This window comes from Plecotus auritus, assembly GCF_963455305.1.
Source record: "Plecotus auritus genome assembly, chromosome: 2".
NCBI classification, from domain to species: domain Eukaryota; kingdom Metazoa; phylum Chordata; class Mammalia; order Chiroptera; family Vespertilionidae; genus Plecotus; species Plecotus auritus.
Genome location: NC_137771.1, coordinates 16,354,004 through 16,376,542, shown reverse-complemented (window position 1 = coordinate 16,376,542; position 22,539 = coordinate 16,354,004). Strand labels below are relative to the sequence as shown.

The 22,539-nt window shown below is 46.1% G+C and overlaps 1 protein-coding gene across 2 annotated transcripts in view; it reads left to right on the top strand.

Moving 5' to 3' along the window:
• PAFAH2 (platelet activating factor acetylhydrolase 2) overlaps positions 1–17,964 on the top strand; it is a 59,877-nt gene extending 41,913 nt beyond the window's left edge. For both annotated transcript variants that reach the window (XM_080654029.1, XM_080654028.1), the window contains 7 exons: positions 321–389; positions 1,002–1,143; positions 2,568–2,681; positions 7,058–7,149; positions 8,774–8,944; positions 11,333–11,487; positions 15,961–17,964. In XM_080654029.1, coding sequence (XP_080510155.1) covers positions 321–389; positions 1,002–1,143; positions 2,568–2,681; positions 7,058–7,149; positions 8,774–8,944; positions 11,333–11,487; positions 15,961–16,055 — 838 coding nt within the window. In that variant the 3' untranslated portion in view covers positions 16,056–17,964. The remainder of the gene's footprint in view (positions 1–320; positions 390–1,001; positions 1,144–2,567; positions 2,682–7,057; positions 7,150–8,773; positions 8,945–11,332; positions 11,488–15,960) is intronic.
• The last annotated feature ends 4,575 nt before the right edge of the window (positions 17,965–22,539 follow it).

The following is a 22,539-nucleotide window of genomic DNA, read 5'->3' as shown; positions in this document are numbered from 1 at the left end:
GGGAGACATACAATATAACAATAAAAATGCAATTGTTGAAGTAGCCAAACTGTATTGGGGATGGTGTGTGTGTGTGTGTGTGTGTAGGGTTGGAAAACACCATGGATTGATTTGCACGTGCTTCCTAGCGGAGGACTCGGGGGGCTGTGGTGAGAGCAGGGATATTCTGGCTGGAGAAAGCACCTTGAAAAGGGCTGCTACAAATGGAACTTCCTCCATGCAGTCTTTTGAGATGGTCACTAGCAGAGAATAGTTAGAATGGGGGCTAAGGGTGGGCCATTTTTCTGATCACTTTTCTCTGTTCCTTCCTGAATCTCTAGGACACTATATTCAGCCTTCTGCATGGAGCTGGCCTCCCACGGCTTTGTGGTGGCTGTGCCAGAGCACAGGTGAGCAATGGCAGTCACAGTGAACTATCGTGGATTGGGTGCCTGCTGTGGGCTAGGATATAGGGGAGTCCCCTGATCCTCACAGCAACTGTGCAAGTATCATATCCATTTTACAGGTGAGGAAACCAAGGTTCAAAGATGTTAAATAGCCTGGCTGGTGTGGCTCAGTGGTTGAGCGTTAATCTATGAAATAGGTTGTGGTTCGAATCCCAGTCAGAGCACATGTCCCAGTTGTGGGCTTGATCCTCAATGGGAGGTGTGCAAGAGGCAGCCGATCAATGATTCTCTCTTATCATTGATGTTTCTGTCTCTCCCTCTCCCTTCCTCTCTGAAATCAATTTAAAAAAATACACTTAGATTAGTGGTAGTAAAGCTTTAAAAAAAAAAAAGAGAAAAGATGTTAAATAACTTGTTCAAAGTGACACAGCTGAGTTAGGGTTCAAACTCAAAATCCATGTTTTTTCTACTCTTCAATGCATGCCCTTAGATTTTTTTCCCCTAGCAGCTGAAGGATGAGCCAGAGTGTCTTGGGTGAAAAGGAGGATTTGGTAAAGGGGAGAAATAAGCTCAAGAGTGTCTTCGGGTTTCTCTCTGGTGACATGTGTATTTCAGGGATGGGTCAGCTGCCACCACCTGTATCTGCAAGCAGGTCCCAGAAGAGAAGCAGCCCTCGAATGAGTTGCTGGAGGAGGAATGGATTCCCTACCGTCCAGTTAAGGAAGGGGAGAAGGAATTTCGCGTTCGGAATTGCCAGGTAGGCTTGTGCGAATTAGGGAAGAAGAATTAATAAGCCTGTCCTCCCTGTACTACATTCACGAAGAAGACTTATCCAAATTTCTCTCTTGAAATCTCAGGCGTAGCGAGTCAGCTTGCCACATCAGTAGGAGAAATGGGGTATTAATCAAGACTGTTGATAATTCCAAGTGACAGAAACCCAACTTGTGCTTGCTGGGCAAGAAGGAGAATAGATAGGCTTATGTAAGTGGACATATAGGATGGGCAAGACCACTGGAACCAGCCTCAGATGCCCTCAGGACTCGTCTCTCATTCTCATCCCTGTGTCCTCTGCTGGTTGGTCTCATCTGCAAACTGACTTACTTTAAAGTTAGAGCCACAGTTCTTGAGCTTGCATATGTTTGACCTCGCCGTCTGAGAGAATGGGACTGTTTGAGGTTGCTCCCTCAGTCCCTACCCCTGCCCCAAGCTTCAGTATGAAAAATCCTGGAGAGAGACTCCTAGGCTGGGAGAAGTACCAAAGTGAGAAGTTCCTATCAGAAAAACATTGTTAGATTTTATTTGTGTTTGCAGGGTGGGGGGCAATCCTCAAAGGCAGGGTTAACAGGAGAAGTGGAGCTGGTACGTGCTAGGCAGACAAACAGTAGATGTGGGCAATAAATGATAAGTAGAATCCAGTACTGGATTGATAATAACAGCACCCTTATGTCCTTTTGTTTTCAAAGTGCTTTCATATACATTGTCTTATTTGGTCCTCCTGACAACCCCAAGGATACGTAGAGAGAGTGTGGATAGCAGGTCGGACTCTATTGAACCATTAGGTCAGGGGTGGGAACCTTTTTTCTGCCAAGGGCCATTTGGGTATTTCACAGGCCATACAACGTTATCAACTTAAAAATTAGCCTGCTGTGCCCTAGCCGGTTTGGCTCAGTGGATGGAGCATTGACCTGCGGACTTAAGGGTCCCAGGTTCGATTCCGGTCAAGGGCATGTACCTTGGCTGCGGGCACATCCCCGGTGGGGAGAGTGCAGGAGGCAGCTGATCGATGTTTCTCTCTCATCGATGTTTCTAGCTCTATCCCTCTCCCTTCCTCTCTGTAAAAAAATCAATAAAATATATTTATATTTTTAAAAAATTAGCCTGCTGTATTTGGTCAAACATTTAATTAACTCACCCCTAAGGCCTTGGCAGGGCCAGACCAAATGATTTCTCAGGCCTTATGTGACCCAGGGGCCAGACATTTCCCACCCCTGCATTAGGTGATGCTTATGTGAGCTGCTAAGAAGGAGCTGAGCCTTTCTCAGCATGTGGGGCCCAAGGGCTTGCTGAGACATGGGAGAGCAAACTCTCCCTGCATTCTTCCTTGGCTCTGTAGGGGAGTGAGTTTCTTCTGGATGGTTTGTGCAGTGTACCCAGCTCCCACTGGGACTGTCTCTCTTGCAGGTATATCAGCGGGTAGATGAGTGTACTCGAGTGTTGAAGATCCTGCAAAAGGTCACTGCTGGGCAGACTGTCCTCAACATCTTGCCTGGTGGGTTGGATCTGATGACCTTGAAGGTATGACCTGAGCTCATGTATTCATCAGGACTTTCTTGATTACACATAATAGGAACTTACCTAACTTACCAGCTTAAACCAAAAGAGAATTTACTGGCTCGAATAACTACGAAGACCAAAGGCAGACTGGCTTTGAGCCATGTAGTTAGATCTAGTCACGCAGCCGTGGGCAAACTACAGCCCGTGGGCTGGATCCGGCCCGTTCGGCTGTTCTATCTGGCCCGTGGAGCCGAAAGAGCGGAGGGTTCTCTTGCTCTCCCCTCCGCTCCTTTACTTTGAATTTATATTAGTTCACACAAACACTCCATCCATGCTTTTGTTCCGGCCCTCCGGTCCAGTTTAAGAACCCATTGTGGCCCTCGAGTCAAAAAGTTTGCCCACCCCTGATAGTGTCTCAAACATTGCCATCAAAGCTCTGTCACTCCTCTTCCTTCTGTCTCAGTTCCACTCCGTGTATGTGGGCTTCATTAGGCAAGAAAGGTTGATGGTAGCCCAAGCGTGCATTTCAGCTCAGCTCCAGATTTGAAAGGAAAAGAGACTCTGTTAGCTTCCACTAATCTGGGGAAGGCTGTGGCCCTGCTTGAATCAGATGCCCCTCTGGGCCAATCACTGTGCCAGAGGGATAGGATAATCTGATTGGCCTGCCTAGGTTACACACCCACTCTGACAGGCCCACAGAGCCACGTGGATGAGGGAGAGATGGTCCCTTCCCCAAAGTCCTATGTTCCCTTCAGGCTAACACCTTTCTTTGAGGGAACCCCCAAGAAGATAGAAATTGCTGTTTGGTGCCTATTAGATACATTTTTCTCCCCCACCCAGTTCTTTTTCTCCCTAACTTCAAAAGTAGCTCAAGCGCTCTAACTGGTTTGGCTCAGTGGATAGAGCGTCGGCCTGCGGACTGAAGGGTCCCAGGTTCGATTCCGGTCAAGGGCATGTACCTTGGTTGCAGGCACATCCCCGGTGGGGGCTGTGCAGGAGGCAGCTGATCGATGTTTTTCTCTCATTGATGTTTCTAACTCCCTATTCCTATCCCTTCCTCTCTGTAAAAAATCAATAAAATATATTAAAAAAAAAAAAGTAGCTCAAGCACTAGAGAACTAAGAAATCATACAAAAGCATAAAGAAAAAAGAAACAAAATTTTTTTGACATTTTGATGTTTGTCCTTTCAGTTCTTTTAATGCATTACACACACACACTCACACACTCACACACGCACACATATCTATACATATATATTTGTATATATATCCTATATAATAAAAGGCTAATATGCAAATCAACCGAACGGCAGAATGATTGGTTGCTATGACGTGCACTGACCACCAGGGGGCAAATGCTCAACACAGGAGCTGCCCCCTGGTGGTCAGTGCACTCCCACAGGGGGAGCGCTGCTCAGCCAGAAGCCGGGCTCTTGGCTAGTGAGCACAGCAGCAGTAAGGACCCCTGGGGGGATGTCCGCCACAGGGGAGCAGCCTAAGCCAGCAGGTGGATATCCCCATAGGGGTCCTGGACTGAGAGAGAGTGCAGGCCGGGCCAAGGGACTCCCCCGCCCCACAGGGCACGAATGTCGTGCACTGGGCCTGTAGTATATATACTACTATATATGAAAATCTAATGTTATTTACTATAAGCAGTTTTGTGGCCTTTTTTCTTTATTTAGCAAATATATATAAAATAACAATTACTGTTTTATGAGTATTTACTATGTAAGAGCAGCTCTCTCAAATGTATGCAGTAAGCATTAGCATCTCTTCACATAGAAAGAAATAAAAGATCAAAGAAGCTAAGTATTTTCCCAAGGTTACACAACTAAGTGAGTGGTAGAGTTAAAATTTAAATTGGGCTTTTGGATCCCAAAGACTGTGCTGTGTGCCCCAAAGCCTCTTTAGAAAATATCTTTTAAAGGCTTTGGTAAAGTCTTCCAGAAAGAGGCACCTGTCTAGATGGTCAGTAGGCAAGGCAGAACCTGGAATCTGGAGTGCTTTACCAGCCCCCACCAGATAAGCGGGCTCCCAGGCAGAGGCCCAGGCCTGCATGTCATTGGGGAATGGCAGGCTACAGTATAGTTGGGTTAGTTAAGAGGTAGCCTTTTGGAGAAATACAGAATAAAGAAGGGTAAATTTTCACCTATTAGACTGAGTAACATCTGAAAATTGATTACTCATTCTTGTTGGCAAAGCTGTAGGGAAGTAGGTACAATCCTACGTTGCCCATGAGAGTGCAGATTGCCCCATGTGTGGGGCAGTTTGGCAATAGCTATTAATGTTACAAATGCACATATTTTTTGACCCAGTAATTTCCAGTTTTGGAAATTTATTCTGCAGATACCTGCACACATGCAACATGATATATGTGCAAGGTTATTCATTCCAGTGTTGTTTGTAATAGCAAAAGATTGATAGTATCCTAAATGTTCACTAATAAGGGAGCTAGTTCAATAGATGATGGAACAATGGCTGTATTCATTTGGGTAATGCTAATTGCCATTACATATAAATCTCAAATCTCAGTGGCTTAATACCATAGAAATTTATTTCTTTCCCACATAAAGTCCAAAAATGGGAGCTCAGGGATCCAAGCTACTTTTATCCTATACTCGACCCTCTTCCACTAATGAAACCCAGCTTCACTGTGTGCGTTCAGCCAGGAACTGGAAAGGACATGGAGGTGTGCACGAAAGAGTGTGCATGGACTAGGCCGGAAGTAGAGATTTCACTTTCACTCACATTCTATTGGCTAGAGCCACAAGGCCACATCTAACTGCTGGGAAACAGAGTCTAGCTATGTGTCCAGGAAGAAGAGGAACAGATTTGGAGATCACTAGCTATTTGTACCATGGTGAAATCAAATGTAGCTATAAAAAAAAAGATAAGGAAGCTCTTTATGTATTAACATCATTATGCAAAAGGGTAAGATATAATATCCCTTGTGTAAAAAGGGAGGAAGTATACATGTTTACCCATATATGTGTCAGTAAATTCTTCAAAGACATGTAAGAAACTTACCTGTTTGGGTGCAGGGAGTGGAAAGGGGATGGGGTAGGTGGGAGAGTTCTCTATATACTCCTGGTTTTATTTTATTAAATATTTTTATTGACTTCAGAGAGGAAGGGAGAGAAGGAGAGAGAGAAACATCAATGATGAAGAGAATCATCGACTGGCTGCCTCTTGCACAACCCCTGCTGGGGATCAAGCCCACAAGCCCAGCATATGCCCTGACCTAGATTGAACCGTGACCTCCTGGTTCATAGGTCGACGCTCAACTGCTGAGCCACGCTGGGTGGGCTGCTCCTGATTTTAGAGTTATATTAACCTATACAAATACCTGAACAGGCCACCAACCAAGTTGCTGATCTGGAGGCACTGAGTAAAGGGGGAGAATTTAAACATAAAACCTTGGGATAGAAATTGGGGAGAACGAGGTTCAGGCTAGAGGCTGGGCAGTGAAGCCTACAGAGACTTCTCAAGCCCCTTAGCAGACAGCTGCAGTGGCTCTTTATGTAACTGTGCCCCGAAGGCTTCTAGAGGCAGCTGGAAATAGGTACGTGCAGAGCATGTTCCAGCAAGCACACTCTCTCCGCTGGAGAAAAGCCAGGACAGAGATCCAGAGGAAGTAGAACCTGAGTTGGTTTCTCTACAGGCAGGTCTTGCTTCAGAGCAAAGTGGACGGGCAGCAGGAGCTCCCCCATTCTGCCCTTGACTTGGTGCGTGTGTCATCCCATTGGACCGGTTTTAAGACGGGGTCTAGCGGATGGAGAGAGAGTTCTTACTCTTAATGTGCTCTTAGACTGATGGGTCAGGTTGGAATCACATAATTTTTATCTATTCGTCTATTCATAGATATTTTTTAAATGAGGAAAATCGTTCTAAAAAATATTTTTATTGATTCCAGAGAGGGAGAGAGAGAGAGAAACATCAATATGAGAGAGAATCACTGATTGGCTGCCTCTTGCACACCCCACACTGGGGATTGAGACGGCAACCCAGGTATGTGCCCTCACTGGGAATCAAACCAAGACCTCCTGGTTCATAGGTCAGTGCTCAACCACTGAGCCACGCTGACTGGGCTATTCATAAATATTTGAATGTCTACTCTAGTCCAGGCATTGTAGGTGTTAAGATGGCAAAAATAAAGATGGGAAACATGGTTTTTGGAATTCCTGCCTCCAGAAGGCTGTTCAGTCCAGGGAGTGCCTGACAGGCTGCTCTCCAGTGGGCAGGTTCTTTCCCGTGGTGGGGGTGGGTGGAGGTGCTGGAAACTCACTCGCTAAATTGTGCTTCTGCATTGTCTCGCTGTTTCTCCTTATTGCCCCTGAAGAAGTCCTCAGAAAGCACTCCTCAGTGTCTGACGTGGCTAAGTTCTCTGCTTTCCTCAGGGCAGCATCGACATGAGCTGTGTGGCTGTAATGGGACATTCATTTGGAGGGGCCACAGCTATTCTGGCTTTGGCCAAGGAGACCCAATTCCGGTGAGTTTCCCACGATGCTGCTATAAGCTCCACACCCCGTTCATTCTTTCAGCAGGTATTCGTTAAGTAGGTATCATGCGCTAGGCACTGTTTTGGAGGCTGGAAATTTAGTGGTGAACAAGAAAACAAGGTCCCTGCTTTCATGGAATTTGTGGGAGGAAACAGACTAGTAAACAAGCTAACAGATAACCAAATCCCCAGCAAAAAGTGCAATGAAGAAAATAAAATAGGCCAGCCGTGTAAAGGTCTAAGGGAAGATCATTCTAGGCAGAGGAAACAGCTAATGCAAAGGCCTTGAGGTGGAAGGAAGCTTGCTGTGTCAGTGTGGGAGGAGCATGTGAGTGAAGGGGAAGAAATTAAAGATGTGATCAGAAAGATAAAAGGGCAAATCACAGGGCCTTTGGCCAGAGTAAGGAAATTAGGTTTTATTCTAAATTTGATGGGAAACCATTGAAGGATTTGAGCAGAGAAAAAACAACTTATTTCCATTTTAAAAGATCCCTCTGGCTACTGTGTGAAGAGTGGATAGTAGCTGGACAGAAAGCAAAGAGGCTAGTTAGAGGGAGCTATTTCGGGGTCCGGGTGAGATAATGGATTTGCATTACGATGGAGGCAGTGGGATGGAGAGAAATGAATGGAGTCAGGACATGTTTTAGAATTTTCAGGACTGTGATGCATGAGGTGAAGGAAAGAGAGGAATCAAGGTTTTTCATTTGTGTATCCATCCTTTAGTGAAGATGATGGCCCTTTACTGAGATGGAGAAGGCTGGAGGAGCATTTGGGGCCGGGGTCGGGAGGCTTATTTTAGGGCCTTCGTTTTGCCCTTGGTTACTGCTTGTTTACTGCTTGACACACTGGCTAGATCTCTGAGTTGTGGCACCAAGAGGCTTTTCCTAGCCTCCGCCTCGTATGCTCTCGGCTCACTTAGCAACTTGTGCAGTCAGGATGCTAAGCTGTATTTTGTTAATTTGTCTGTCCTGCCTCCCTTTCTCGACTGGGGACCCCTTGAGAGCAAGAACTGTGTCATTTAGCCCTAGCTGGTTTGGCTCAGTGGATAGAGCACTGGCCTGTGGACTGAAGGGTCTTGGGATTGATTCCGGTCAATGGCATATACCTTGGTTGCAGGCTCCTTCCCCAGCCCTGGTTCAGGCATGTGCAGGAGGCAGCCAATCGATGTTTCTCTCTGTGTCTCTCCCCCTCCCTTCCACTCTCTCTAAAAATCACTGGAAATATATCCTCGGGTGAGGATTAAAATAAAAACAACAACCACAAAAGAACTGTGTCATTTATCCCTGTATCCAGAGCATAGGGCTAAGCACATAGTCAGTACTCAAAGAATGTTGAGTGAAGGATTAAACGAATGAAGGGCCACTCTGTGCAATGGAAGGCAGCTGCCTGAGAGCAGGTCCAGGGCGAGGAGAGGTCTGACCCTTGCTCTCAGTGAGTTTAAAATGTAGAAGGATCTTTGGCAACAGATGAAAGTGGTCTCTATCCAAGATCCTAACTGAAGGGTGTGGACCCAGGTACCGCCTTGGCTTTCTGAACCTTCAGAAGATCTCGACGCCTTCCCTCATTGCCCTAGCCGCTTCTGCACGGCAGTTCCCAATGTCTGGTCCTGTTGCAGGTGTGCTGTGGCTCTGGATGCTTGGATGTTCCCTCTGGAACGTGACTTTTACCCGAAGGCCCGAGGCCCTGTATTCTTCATCAATGCTGAGAAATTCCAGACAGTGGAGAGTGTCAACTTGATGAAGAAGGTGTGTGCCCAGCATGAACAGTCCAGGATCATCACTGTCCTGTAAGTAAACTCCAAGGCCACACTCCCAGTGCCCTGCCATCTTCTCACCAGCTGCGGCTCCCTTGATTACTTTGGGGTTATCCAGAAGCTCTGCCTGTTAATGGGATACCTGAATGCTTCCTGATTTTCAAAATCTTAATTCCTTTAGAATTTCATATCTGCTCTTCTCCACTTAGTTCTACAGTGATTTCTTCACCAGTTTATGTGACAGGATTTGTCTGTTTACTTCTGGGAAAAGGGTGTTGTGGGATTGTGTGTTGGGGAGGAAAGTGTGGGTCTGGATGGACTCCACCAATCTCTAACCTCATTTGGGAATTTTATTGGGTCTTTTGAAGAATGTGGGTAAAGCCCGGCCAGCGTGGCTCAGTGGTTGAGCACTGACCTATGAACCAGGAGATCACAGTTCGATTCCCGTTCAGGGCACATGCCTGAGTTGCGGGCTCGATCCCCAGTGTGGGGCATGCAGGAGGCAGCCAATCGATGATTCTCTCTCATCATTTATGTTTCTATCTTTCTCTCTCTCTTCCTTCTTCTCTGAAATCAATAAAAATGTATATTTAAAAAAAAAAGAATGTGGGTATGATAGACGTTTTGACATTCATAAGACAGATTTTTAGAGACCTTCATGAGTACCTAAATTCAGACATCTTCCAGAAACCATCTATATTCTGGCTAAGAGAAACCACACTTCACTCCATCATCAGCGCTATCAGCTTTCTTTCATAAGCCATTTTTCACAGAAAATTTTTGAGAAATTTTAAGAAACATACCATGCATAGGAAGTGGCCTAGAGCTCCAGGTACAGGCTGAAGGCTCGCTGACAAGGCTGTGACTTGCTCCTGTCCTGCACTTGAGCCTAAAACACATGCTTCAAGGGTCCCAGGCCCCATTAAAGCAAAACAACAAGTAACTGCATGCCACAGACCTTGGAATCTTCCAGAAACCATTTCAGGTAGTTGAAATGCCAACTCTACAGCCCTGGGAGGCTAGGAATCTGCTCAGTAATAGCAGCTTCTTCTCTAGCTCATTTTGGCCCCTGCTCTCTTCCACGGGGCCAGCCCCACCTTTCATTCTGATTTCATGGCGGCAGAAGACTGCTTGGAAGTTTCCCCAGGCCAGTCAGATTCGGGATCATTGTGAGCCCGGAGGAAAAGGCGGTGAGAGCCGTTGGAAATGGGTACACGGGGATTTAACTGCTGGTAATGTATTCTTTCTTAAACTGAGTGCTGGACATTCAAGTATCCATTATATTATTCTTTATGCTTTTTCATGTGCCTTAAAAATACATTAAAAAATTTTCTTGCCAAAACCGGTTTGGCTCAGTGGATAGAGCGTCAGCCTGCGGACTGAAGGGTCCCAGGTTCGATTCCGGTCAAGGGCATGTAACTTGGTTGCGGGCACATCCCCAGTAGGAGGTGTGCAAGAGGCAGCTGATCGATGTTTCTCTCTCATCGATGTTTCTGACTGTCTATCCCTCTTCCTTCCTCTCTGTAAAAAATCAATAAAATATATTAAAAAAATTTTTTTCTTATTGATTTCAGAGAGGAAGGAACATCAAGATAAGAGAGAATCATTGATTGACTGTCTCCTGTAGGCCCCCTACTGGGGATCGAGCCCACAACCTGGATGTGTGCCCTGACCGAGAATTGAACTGTGATCTCCTAGTTCATAGGTCGAATGCTCAACAGCTAAGCCAAGCTGGCCTGGCAAAAAAATACATTTTTGTAAAGTCAGGTGTTTTTTTTTGCATGATGTCAAAGTTTAGCAGTTAGATTTTTCTTCCTTATTGATTTGACTAATGTTAGTTTTTAGTAATGTTAGTTTTAAGTAATTTAGCCCCAAATGAACCTAGTCAGAATTTCACCTTTGCATTAAATGTATTTGATACCAAAGGACTTAAATTCTAATCCAGAAACCCTCTTTTACAAGCACTTGCCCTCACTTAAGTTCCTTTTTCCTGTTTACTTTGTGGTACAGTTCTGAAGACAGGAGCTGACATGTTTTATGAATGTTCGGAAGTCACCAGGTAAAAGCTGTGGTGTTACAGTTTGTAATAACAGGAATGGCAGGTGCTGCAGACCTTGCCGCCTTGGCCCTGTCCCCACTCTGGCTAACTCAGCCTTTTCCCTGCACCATCAGGCATTGTGGTCCAGGTGTTGAGGCCTCTCTGAAGCCAAGCACACCTGTGATCAAATCCTAATGCTGTCCCCTTACTAGCTGTGTGACCAGGGGCAAACCATTTCTCTCCTGATTTTTCAAAGGGGAATATTCTTCCCTTATTGTGAAAATGAAATACACATAAAGTACCTTGAACATAGTAGGTGCTTAACAAATATTTGTGTGCCCTGACCTCAAAACTACCAGTTATTTGTTTTTCTTTTCCTCCAGTGGTTCTGTTCATCGGAGTCAAACTGACTTTGCTTTTGTGTCTGGGAAATGGATTGGTAAATTCTTCTCCACTCAAAACCGTGGGACCTTGGACCCCTATGAAGGTCAAGAGATTGTGGTACGGGCCATGTTGGCCTTCCTGCAGAAGCACCTTGGTAAGGACAGAACTGGGACTTCTGAGGCAGCCATGGGGCCCCTTAGATTTCCATGCAAAGTGGTCTATACTGATAAGTCTCGGATCAGGGAGATTATGGCTAAAGGAAGCTCTGACTGAAGGAGAGAGTTACATAGACTTATAGAAATAACACTTAGCTGAAAGTTTGGAGATCCTGACTCTGTCTCTTACTACTCCGATGACCTTGACCTAGTCATTTAACTTCTCTGAGCCTTGGTTTCCTCACTGTAAATAGAATATTCACATCTCTCTACTCCACTACCTCTGTTCTAACTCATCACTTATCTGTACGGTGGAGGAGGTTATGATGAGAAGTGGGTTAAATTTGTAGGAGTGCTTTAATAAAAACAAAGCACGGGAAGATTGTGACTAATATCATAAATCACCCCAGATAAATGGCAAGACCCGCAGAGGTCTTTGGTCCAGCCTCCTGTCCTTAGGAGATACCCTCTCATATCCTCCCTGCTACACAGCCCAGCAGCAGGGAGAGTGCTCTGCCACAGCGTCGGCTCTCACCACCACTGGAAACTTTAATGGTTTGGAAGTTAATATTGCAGGCTTTTTTGGGTTACAAGGACTAGAGAGATTCACTGATTTACCTCTACTATTCTGCCAGTGACTCTCATGACCCACGGATGCGAGTACTCAGTCTTTGGGAGACAAGAGGGAAAGGAAGCTTCCTAGACCCGTGGTCGGCAAACTGCGGCTCTTTGGCCCCTTGAGTGTGGCTCTTCCACAAAATACCATGGCCTGGGCGAGTCTATTTTGAAGAAGTGGCATTAGAAGAAGTTTAAGTTTAAAGAATTTGGCTCTCAAAAGAAATTTCAGTCGTTGTACTGTTGATATTTGGCTCTGTTGACTAATGAGTTTGCTGACCACTGCCCTAGACAATGCGATGCTTGTCTTTAATCTTAGCAGGTGATTAGGGTTCAGCAGGCAGGGGAGGGGCAAGGGTCTTCTAAACAGGAAGCGCAAAGGCCTGGGTGGGCCTGGTCAGTTTTGAGAAACTGTGTTCAGTGTATCTGGAGCTCAGGATGGTGAATTGTTGGAAGATGAAGGTAGAGAAGTGGGCAGAAACCAGATCTAGAATCCCATGCATTTGCTGAAATAAGCTTGAATTTTCCCCCACAGGCTGTGAGAGTCCTTGGGTTCTAAACAGGGGGATGTCATGATTAGACTTGTATTTGCATTCGGGCTGCAACGTGGAGGATGGGCGAGACGGGGCAGGTTGAGAGGCAGAGAGCCCGGGTGGGAGGCTCTTGAAGTACCTAGCTGCTGAGAGATACGACAGAGTCTGAAAAAAAGCAGAGCCTCTCTGCTCTAGTTAATTAGCTTTGCAAAGAGAGAAAAGCTTTTTGGTGGCCACACAGTACCTTGTCACATGGGAAGCTAAAATAGGTTGAAGAGGCTGAGCAGAACGTCTCACCACTCCTAAAAAATACCGCCGAGAGCACATATTCCAGTGACACAGGGATATTACTGTCCTTGGAGAAGATTGGTGCTTCGCTCATATTAACTACATGCAGCTCCTGCCCCCATCTAGTCATTCTCTCTTCCCCTGTCCTGGAAGACTATTTTACACCTTCTCCTTTATCTTCACCTCCAGCACCTCATCCTCTTTGGTCTGCTCAAGATGGTTGTGCCAGCAATTCTTTTCTCTTTACCTTAGATCAGGGTGGGCAACCTTTTTTCTGCCAAGGGCCCTTTGGAAATTCATAACTTCATTCAAGGGTCATACAAAATTATCAACTGCCCAGCCGGCGTGACTCAGTGGTTGAGCGTCAACCTATGAACCAGGAGTTCACAGTTCGATTTCCGGTCAGGGCACAAGCCCAGGTTGCAGGCTCCATCCCCAGTGGGGGCATGCAGGAGGCTGCCGATCAATGACTGTCTCATCATTGATTTTTTTTTTTCTCTCTCTCTCTCACTCTCCCTTCCTCTCTGAAATCAGTAATATATACATATATATATACATATATACATATATATATATATGTGTGTGTGTGTGTGTGTGTGTATATATATATACATATATATGTATATATATATATATATAATTAGCCTGCTATGTTTGTTCAAACATTAATTAACTCACCCCTAATGCCTTGGCAGGGCCAGACCAAATGATTCCTCAGGCCTTAAATCCAGTGGTGAGTTCCCATTCCTCAGCTCAGTGGAGCTCTCAGCATGGCCGACGGAGCTGTGATGCCATCCTTCCAAGACAACCCACTGTGGCTGTCTCCTGTCTCAGGATTTCTCCTCCTCCATCTACTTGGCTGCTTCCAGGGCTCAGTGCTCGGACCTCTCCTCTGTCTATGTCCTAATGTCATCTGGTCTCATGGCTTTAGATGCCATCTCCAGGCTGACAAGTCCCCAGTTTATATCTCCATTTTTATCTCTCCCATGAACATCAGATTTATATAACCCACTTATTCAACATCTAATAAACATCACAAACAAAGACCAGTTTCAGTTGCAGGCTTTCTCTTTTCAACTAATAGTTACTCCATCCTTCTAGTTACTCAAGCCTAAGTCCTCATTCATGTCTCTTCTCTTATACCTCCCATCCCATCCCTCAGAAAATCCTATCAGCTCTACCTTTCAAATACATGTGGAATGTAACCACTTGTCATCACCCCACAACTGCCATGCTATGCAAGTCAGCTCTCACCTAAATTTAAATTATTGTATCAGTTTCCTACTGGTCTCCCTACTGTCATCATGCCTCCCTACACAATCTTTTTTTCTTCTTAGTGTTGTCACTTTTTATTTATTTATTTTAAAATATATTTTTTATTGATTTTAGAGAGGGAGAGGGAGAGAGAGATAGAAACATCAATGATGAGAGAGAATCATTGATTGGCTGCCTCCTGCATGCCCCCCACCGGAGATCGAGCCCGCAACCCAGGCATGTGCCCTTGACCGGAATCGAACCTGGGACCTTTCAGCTCACAGGCCAACGCTCTATCCACTGAGCCAAACCGGCCAGGGCCCTACACAATCTTTTTAATAATACAATCAGAGTGATCTGTTAGAAAGCAAGGCAGATGTCGTCACTCCTCTGCTCAGAACCCTCAAGTGACTCTCCATTTCTCTGAGAGTCAGAGCCAGTGTCCACTGTCCTGCTAGACCCGATGATATGGCCTCCTGAGCTCACTGCTCTCCTCCCCTGGCCCACCTCACTCCTGCCGCACAAGCTCCAGTACTCCGGCACACTCTGTCTGGCTTCAGGCCTTTGTAGTGCTCTTCCCACTGCCTGGAACTCTCTTCCTGTGTAGTCTTGTGGCTCGCTCCCACCTCCTTCAAGTCTTTCCTCAAATCTCACCTTCCTAGTGAGGCACACCCTGACCAGCCTTTTAAAAACATTACACCGTCCCTACCTCCCTCACCCCGTCCTTGGCACCACCACTGCTTCTCCTATCTGGCTCTTCCCCCCCATAGCACTGATCACCTTTTCACATCCTATATAATTTATGATGTTTATTGTTATCTCTGCCCACTGGAGTGTGAGCTCTATGAGGATGAGGATTTCTATTTGTTTGTGGATGGACTTTTTGGAACCAAGAACAGTGTGGCAATCATGGGTATATTGAGTACTTTTTGAATTAATGAATATGTAGCATTTATTTGTTGAGGACCTATTCCATGCCAGGTTCTTTGCAGGGCACTGGGACTCAAAGATGAAGGAGAGTGGGCCCTGCCTTCTGCCCCAGGTTTCGTTTGTTTTGAACATGGAGGTCCTTTGCCTGCTTGGCTGTGCCCTTCTCCCTCAGCCTGAGGCCGAGGACCCTTTCTGACTGTTCTTACCCCGTAGTTAGACTCACCTGCCCATGACCCCAGTGCCCTTTCTTGGATCATTCCCAGTGTTACGCTGCTTCATGATGTTGCCACCCTCTTCCTTCTGCCCTTCACCGAGGTGGCCCTGGATCTGCACCCACTGGCTGGCATGCTAAGGACCTTTTCTTGCTCAGCACCATCTCTGAGACTGGAAGTAGACTTCCCATTTTCTCACCCTTTCTGACCCAGGTGTGAACTCTGTCACTTACCAGCTGTAATGACACTGGACAAATCGGGTAGCATCTTTGAGCCTAGTTTCCTCAACTATAAAGCAGGGCTAATAACAGTACTTAACTAATAGAGATATTGTGAAAATTAAATGAAACAGTGCATGGTCAGCACAGTCCCCACAATGAGTTATTCTTCAACAAATATTACTTTTTTGTTATCATTATTGAGTTATTGTGGATTAAGCAAGTCATTTATGAAGCATCTTTATAAAGGCACTGAATGTATAGTAGTTACCATTACTGCTACCACCATCACAACCAGTCCTTTTAGCATCCCAGGTGCTTCTCTCTAGGATGGCCCACTAAGTCTGTGGTCCGTACTCTTTGATCTAACCTTACAATGACTTACCTAACCTTCCTGGGGGTTTTTGTGTGTTTTTTTCCAGACCTGAAAGAGAACTATGACCAATGGAACAACCTCATCGAAGGCATTGGACCATCGCTCACCCCAGGGGCCCCACACCATCTGTCTAGCCTCTAGACACAACTGGGCTGAATTCTCATTTGGGGTCTGCCCATAACCTCCTATCAGGAAGTGGTCAACAGCCCTTCTTCACAGATCCAAATGATGTAATCACACTGCTGATTGGATAACGGGGTACTTTGATCTTAGACTTGTTGATCTTAAATTCGTGGTGGGACTTGGATCACTTACTGATTGGCACCCTGACTTTCTGGGGCCTGAGCCCAGATGGCGTGGGGTTGGAGCAGTTGGGGTGGGGCTGGGGAGCACCCAAGCCCTAAGCTGAGCACTGTGAGCACTGTTAACCCAGCAAGCCTTCTCCCTCACCGTGGGCCAGTGTGGCTTCTGCAGTGGAAGAAATGAAGCCAAAGGATGGAGTGAAAATTCCTATCTTCAGGACCTTTAGCCAACCTGGCCCTCTCTCTTCATACCTCTCAGCCTTCTCCCTCTCCAGGGCCACTTGGTGAGTTCTCAGCACTTTGGGTAACTTTCTAGGATATGGACCACGGTCAGATTTTCTGTTTATTTTCAAGCCTTCTCCTGCATGAAACAGTCCTGGGCACTCAGGACTAAGTTATCCTTGTGAGCCCATGGAGGAGGGCAGATAGCGCTGCCCTCACAGCACAGGGCAAGATGCTGAGCCTCCGAAGCTCTGGATGTCTTGGGGTTTTGCTAAAAATGTATCTTGACACAAGTAGGTTGAGTTGGAGAATAACAGTGTTAAGGAGCCCTGGCCACAGAGGGATGTGGTTTGGAAGCTGGAGTTCAGGAGGCCAACCCCAGAAAGGTTAGGAACACTTTGGTCTTGCCTCTTACCTCAGGTATCCTGGGCCTCCACCTTGCTCAGAATCGGGGTGCTGTAAGTTGCCTGCCTTCTGGCTCTGAGGCCCTCGCCCCAAATTTAAGTCAGGATATAGGTTGAATTTTTATTCCGTTCCATTTATATAATATGAATGATCTTAATACTCATGTTTGCCTAATGATATGTTGGGATATTCTTTACTTAATCTGCATTAGAGCAAGATGGGGAGCCATCTGGAAGTAACTTTTCCTTCTGTCTTTCTTTGTTCGCTTACCACTTGTGCCCACGCAGAAAAAAACGTGTAAAAGGAAAGGAGGTCTTCCTGGGGAATCTAGTTCAAAGCTGTCTGGGAATATCAGCCTGAAAGACCCCTCTCCACTACTCTAGACCCCTTACCTCAGTTCAAGTAGGGGACCCAGAGGAGCAAGAACTAAAGGGACATGCATCTCTACACAATAGGTCCAAGGTCAGTGCCTCCACCACACGCTGGGACTAGGTCTCCCACCTCTTCACAGTTGCTGTAAGAGGAGAAACATCAGATCCGTGGAGGCTCTGAACCGTGGGAGGATCTATGAATTCCAGTGAGACGTAGCGTAAAGAGAATATCACTAAAGCCTGGGCTCTAGAGTTCTATAGGCTGGTTTTGAGTCCTGGTTTCACCATGACTAACTGGGTAAACTTGAGCAAATGATGTTCTCTTTCCAATCTCGGTTCCTGCATTTCCAAGATGCATTATGATAGTTAACTGAGAAGATGTATATGCATATGGATTATTTAAAGTATGTTTCCTATTTTCCAAATATACAAGATTTTTCCAGTTATCCTATAGCTGTTGTTTTCAAGCTTAATTGCTTTTGGTCAGAAAAAATGACCCATATGGTTTTTATCCTGAAACTTGCTTGTGGGTCCGGTATGAGGTAAATTTTGTAAATGTTCCTTATACGCTTAAAAAGACTATATTCTCAAGTTGTTGGCTCACTCAACATCGTGGTGGTTTTCATTCCGTGAGAGTGCAGACAGATATGTAATTGGGCCTTCCAACTCCTGCGGGAGACCAGAGCCCTCAGTGCTCACAGAAGCGTAGATGCCACCCCGTGCGCATGGACTGGTTCTGCAGCTTTAGCACATGAGACCCCCCTTCTCTCTGCCTTACATGGTGCAGGTATATTTTGTAAAGACCGGAGCCTCCCTAGAGAAAGAAGTTGTTTGGAAACAGGATCTGTCTCTCCTCCATTCAGTTCATATTCTGTCAATGACTCGTTTATCCAGCAACATTGGAGCAGGTGAATTTTCCCTATAATTGAAAATTATCTTTTAAGCCACAAAACATAACATTGACTATTTTGAATGGTAACTTACCAAAAAGATAGTGCACATACCTCTTAATGTGAATTGACCTCATTTAAATTTTAGGCTGTTTCAGTCAGGATAGGTTATATTATATGGTGGTAGCAAGCAACCCGGAAAAGCAACAGAAGTTTCTTCCTTGTCCATGCTACTTGTCCTCTGTGGGTCAGCTGGAGGGTCATCTCTGTGCCATTTTTTACAAAATGTATTTTTATTGATTCCAGGGAGAAAGAGGGATAGAAACATCAGTAATGGGAGAGAATCATTGATTGGTTATTTCCTGCACACCCCACACTGGGATCGAGCCCACAACCTGGGAATGTGCCCTGACTCAGAATTGAACCATGACTTCCTGGTTCACAGATCGATGCTCAATCACTGAGCCATGCCAGCCAGGCTCTGTGTCATTTTTATCCTTACCTGGGGACTCGGGCTGGCAGAGCTGCCACCGTCTGGGAGTGTTGGAAGAGCATGGGAAAGCTTTCTGCCCAGAAGTAATACTCATTATTTCCATCCACATGTCATTGGCCCAAACAAGTCATCTGGCCATACCTAACATCCCATAGCATCCCAAGAGAGCCAAAATGTCTGTGGCCAGGCCCAGTGGCGGTGCAGTGGCACCCTTTGGCCTGTGAAGACAGGATAGCTCTTTGCACCTACACTACGTGGCCCCAGCAGCTGTCCTCCTATCCTGTGATTGCATTTCATGGTCTGTGTCATCTCCCTATCGCCAGGCGCCATTACTCTTCATTGCCTTCGATGTGCCAGCCCCTAGCGGCTCTCCCATTCACTTCAGATTTATTCAGATTAGCTACATTATTTACAACTGTCTAAAGTAAAAGTCGGTAGTTACTGAGAGAGGGCTTTAGGGACTCTCCTGCAACTAAAATGCACTGCCTTTAGTGCTTAGAATTTGTAACCTTCCTTTGACTGCTCAGAGGGGGTATAGCAAGGTTTTTGGTCCGTTGCCTTGGTTTTTGGTTAGCTTCCAGGGAATCGAAGGACACCAGATACATGGCCTTTAGAAAAGCAAGATAATCCCACATGTTAATTGTCATGGGCTGATAAACTGCATTCTAGTGACTCTTTTCAAGAAGCAAAGGTGTCTTGGGTTTCTTTTGCTTCTTGTTCCCATGCCATTATAGAACTGTACTCATGGAGGCCTCCTGGTGGCATGTTGTGAAGTTGCTGTGCAGGGCAGGGTTATTTCAGTTAGGAAGGGAGGTGAGCCAGTACCGGATGGAATGAGACTCCTCGTCCCTCCCACTTCCTGGAAGCATCAGGTTGAGGCTGGTTGGGTTCTTGCTTTCCCTCCAACACAACTGCCCCCTTGCCCTTCCTCAAGAAGTCCACTGGGCTCTTGAAATATCATGTGTTGGCCTTGTGGGGACCTTCATCTGCCCCCTTTTTCTTCTGGGGCACCACTGACCCATGGACCTGCAAAGTGACAGAGTGACAGGAGGGGCCATACACTGTACTCGGGACCCAATCCTTATTAGGAAGCTCACTTTCTGTCCCATCACAGCCAGATGCAAAGATCAAGTGTCCCTGCGTTAGCTGCGTGGCAAAATGACCACGACGATGATGATTGTCACTGTAATAACCAGCGTTGATTAGGCCCTGGATGCGTGTCCCGGACTGTGCTCAGTGCTTTACATGCCTCATCTCACGTGGTTTTCACAGTGACCCCGGGAGGTCAGGTGGCACTCACCTCATTTTGTGTAGGAGGAAACAGAGCCGTAGAGAAGTGATTTGATTAAGTTCTCGCAGCAAGAATTTGGCCAAGCTGGGATTTAGGCATCAAAGTCCAAGCTCTCAACCACTGGGCCATCCTGCCTAATACACATACTTGGTTTTGCACCTCCCCCTGTCTCTTTAAACTGTCAGGGTATGAAGAATATAATTTCATGATAGATCGAATCAAGAATGTCAAATTTTCCAGCAATTTCTTTTTTTTTTTTTAATTTTTTGTTGTTGTTAATCCTTACCTGAGGATATTTTTTTCTTTGATTTTAGAGAGTGGAAGGAAGGGCGGGGGGAGAGAGGCGGAGAGAACATCGGTATGAAAAAGACACATCCGTTGGTTACCTCCCGTACACTCCCCAGCCAGGGCCGGGGATCAAACCTGCAACCCAGGTACGTTCCCTGGACTGGAAGTCGAACCCGCGACCTTTTGGTGTGCGGGCCAACAGTCTAGTCACTGAGCCACACCCGCCAGGGCCAGCAGTTTCTAAATGACTTGTATTGAGATTCAGTGATGTGCTTAGCACTACTGAGAAGTGGATCGGAGAGAATTGAGCTTCATTGAGGACTGTGGGGCCGGTGTTCTCACCCGTGACAGGTGAGGGAAGCAGTTCAGGAACTAAGAACATGGTCTTTAAAATCAGACAACTCCAACACTGTTATCCCTGTGACTTTATGCTAATTTATTAACTTACATGAGCTTCAATTTTCTCATTTATAAAATGGCAATTCTAATAGTGCTTCCCTCTTAGAGTTGTAATAAGTGAAATAATGCATGGAAAGCATTTAGCATGGTGTCTGTACTAAGGGGTTATTAAACATTAACTATTAGTGTTATTTTATTTGGTCTTCCTTAGACCTATAAGGTGAGGTATAATTTGCCCTTGTCCTCAACAGCCCCAGATGGTCTTGGTCTAAGTTCTCATTCCACCTTCTGTTTCACAATTACCTCCCTTACATGAAGCCTGCTAACCACCACTCAGCTACTACCATTGTGTGAAGTTGGAGCCAGAGGAAGAGAGAGAATTTTTCCATTCTCTTTGCTCTCATTTCCCTGCTCCTCACAGCAAACGTCAAAATCCACACCATGGTTCTAGCCTTGCGGCCTCTCTTTACCAGGTTCCAGTTTGGGTTTTTAATTCCACACCTGATCATCCAAACACTCACGTCTGTGCACCAGATGTAAACGAAAGGTCCTAAAATGTTGAATGGGGTACTCAGAGGAGGTCTGTGCAGAGGACGCGGGGATAGGAATTTGTTGGAGGGGCCGGTTGTGTTCATTCTTGTCTGCTGCCTCTGAGGCCGGGGTCAGGGTAAAGGACCCCATGACCTCAGGAGAAACTTCCCCAGACCCGAGAATGGCCTGCAAGTTACCTCTGCAAGCTCTCTCCCTCAGGGCCATATCTGATTTCCTGCCAAGTCCTTTTGTTTCTTCCCACTTGGTGGATCTCACTCCCAGCCCATCTTTTCCATTTCATTCGAGCCTAGTCCCTCCATGGACTCACCCCTGAAGTCATTTTTACAGTCTCCTGGACTCCTGACTTCTCCTTTCCTCTGCATTCTGCTACCAGATCTGCCTGAAACACCACTTTTATATAAAAATGCCAGCCTGGCAAGGTGGTCCAGTGGAGAGAAGACCAAACTGATTGGAGCCCTGGGTTCTTGTCTCAACCCTCAGTCTCTCGATCTATGGCCTTGTGCGTGTGCACGTATGCTTTTCCTCTCATGACTTCACCTTCCCTAACGATAAACCTGCATGTAGGGTGGTGGTGGTTGAATTGGCTGGTCCTTAAGGAGGACTGGCATTTCATGTCTCTGTCACTGTGTTGTCTAGACTCTACTGGACTCTCTTTTCCCTGTTAAATTGCATCTCACCCCCTCATTCTGTCTGGTCTTACCCCACTTCTGTCGTCTGCTTCCTCCCAGGCACTGTTTTTTCCGCAGTCCCCTTAACGTCCCCACTCCCCCCCCAAACAGCACGCATGCCCTTTCTCCCGATCTTTTCTGGCTTGCAGGGGCCTTCCCAGCTTCCTCTCTGTATACCCAAATATGGCTGATCCCTGGGCCTATTTCTAGTTCCACCTCTTCTGTGAAAGCCATTTTTATGAAATTCAACTAACATTTGATCTCTTGGCCTCCTGTTGCCCAAGAGAAATATATTCTGTGCCATATCTAGTATTGTACTTTATTACATTATTCCAGGAGCAGGGCCTATCTGCTGGACAGGGAAACGCATCCTCCTATTGACTGACATGGGGAGCAGGATTGCTGTCCCCTCCCCCGCCTCAGCAGGTTCTTGTTCCACAGCCAGACTTGGAAACAGCTGGTATTTGCTCAGCCCTCTGATGTCTCCAGCTGCCCCTCCTTCTTTTTCTTTGGTTTTCTCAGATCGCAGCTGCAGGGCCCAGGGCAGAGCCACCGGACGATGCAGCCAAGGGCAGCTGGAGCAAATAAGACACATGGACATGTAGCAATTGAGAGTTAGAAGGAAGGCAGAACCGAGCACAAATCACACTAGTGTTGAAAGTGAGAGAAAGCAGTTTGCCAGCTTATTTTTCCCATCTTGCTTTCATCTAAAAAAAGAAGCTGCTCAGAAATACAGTCCTCCTC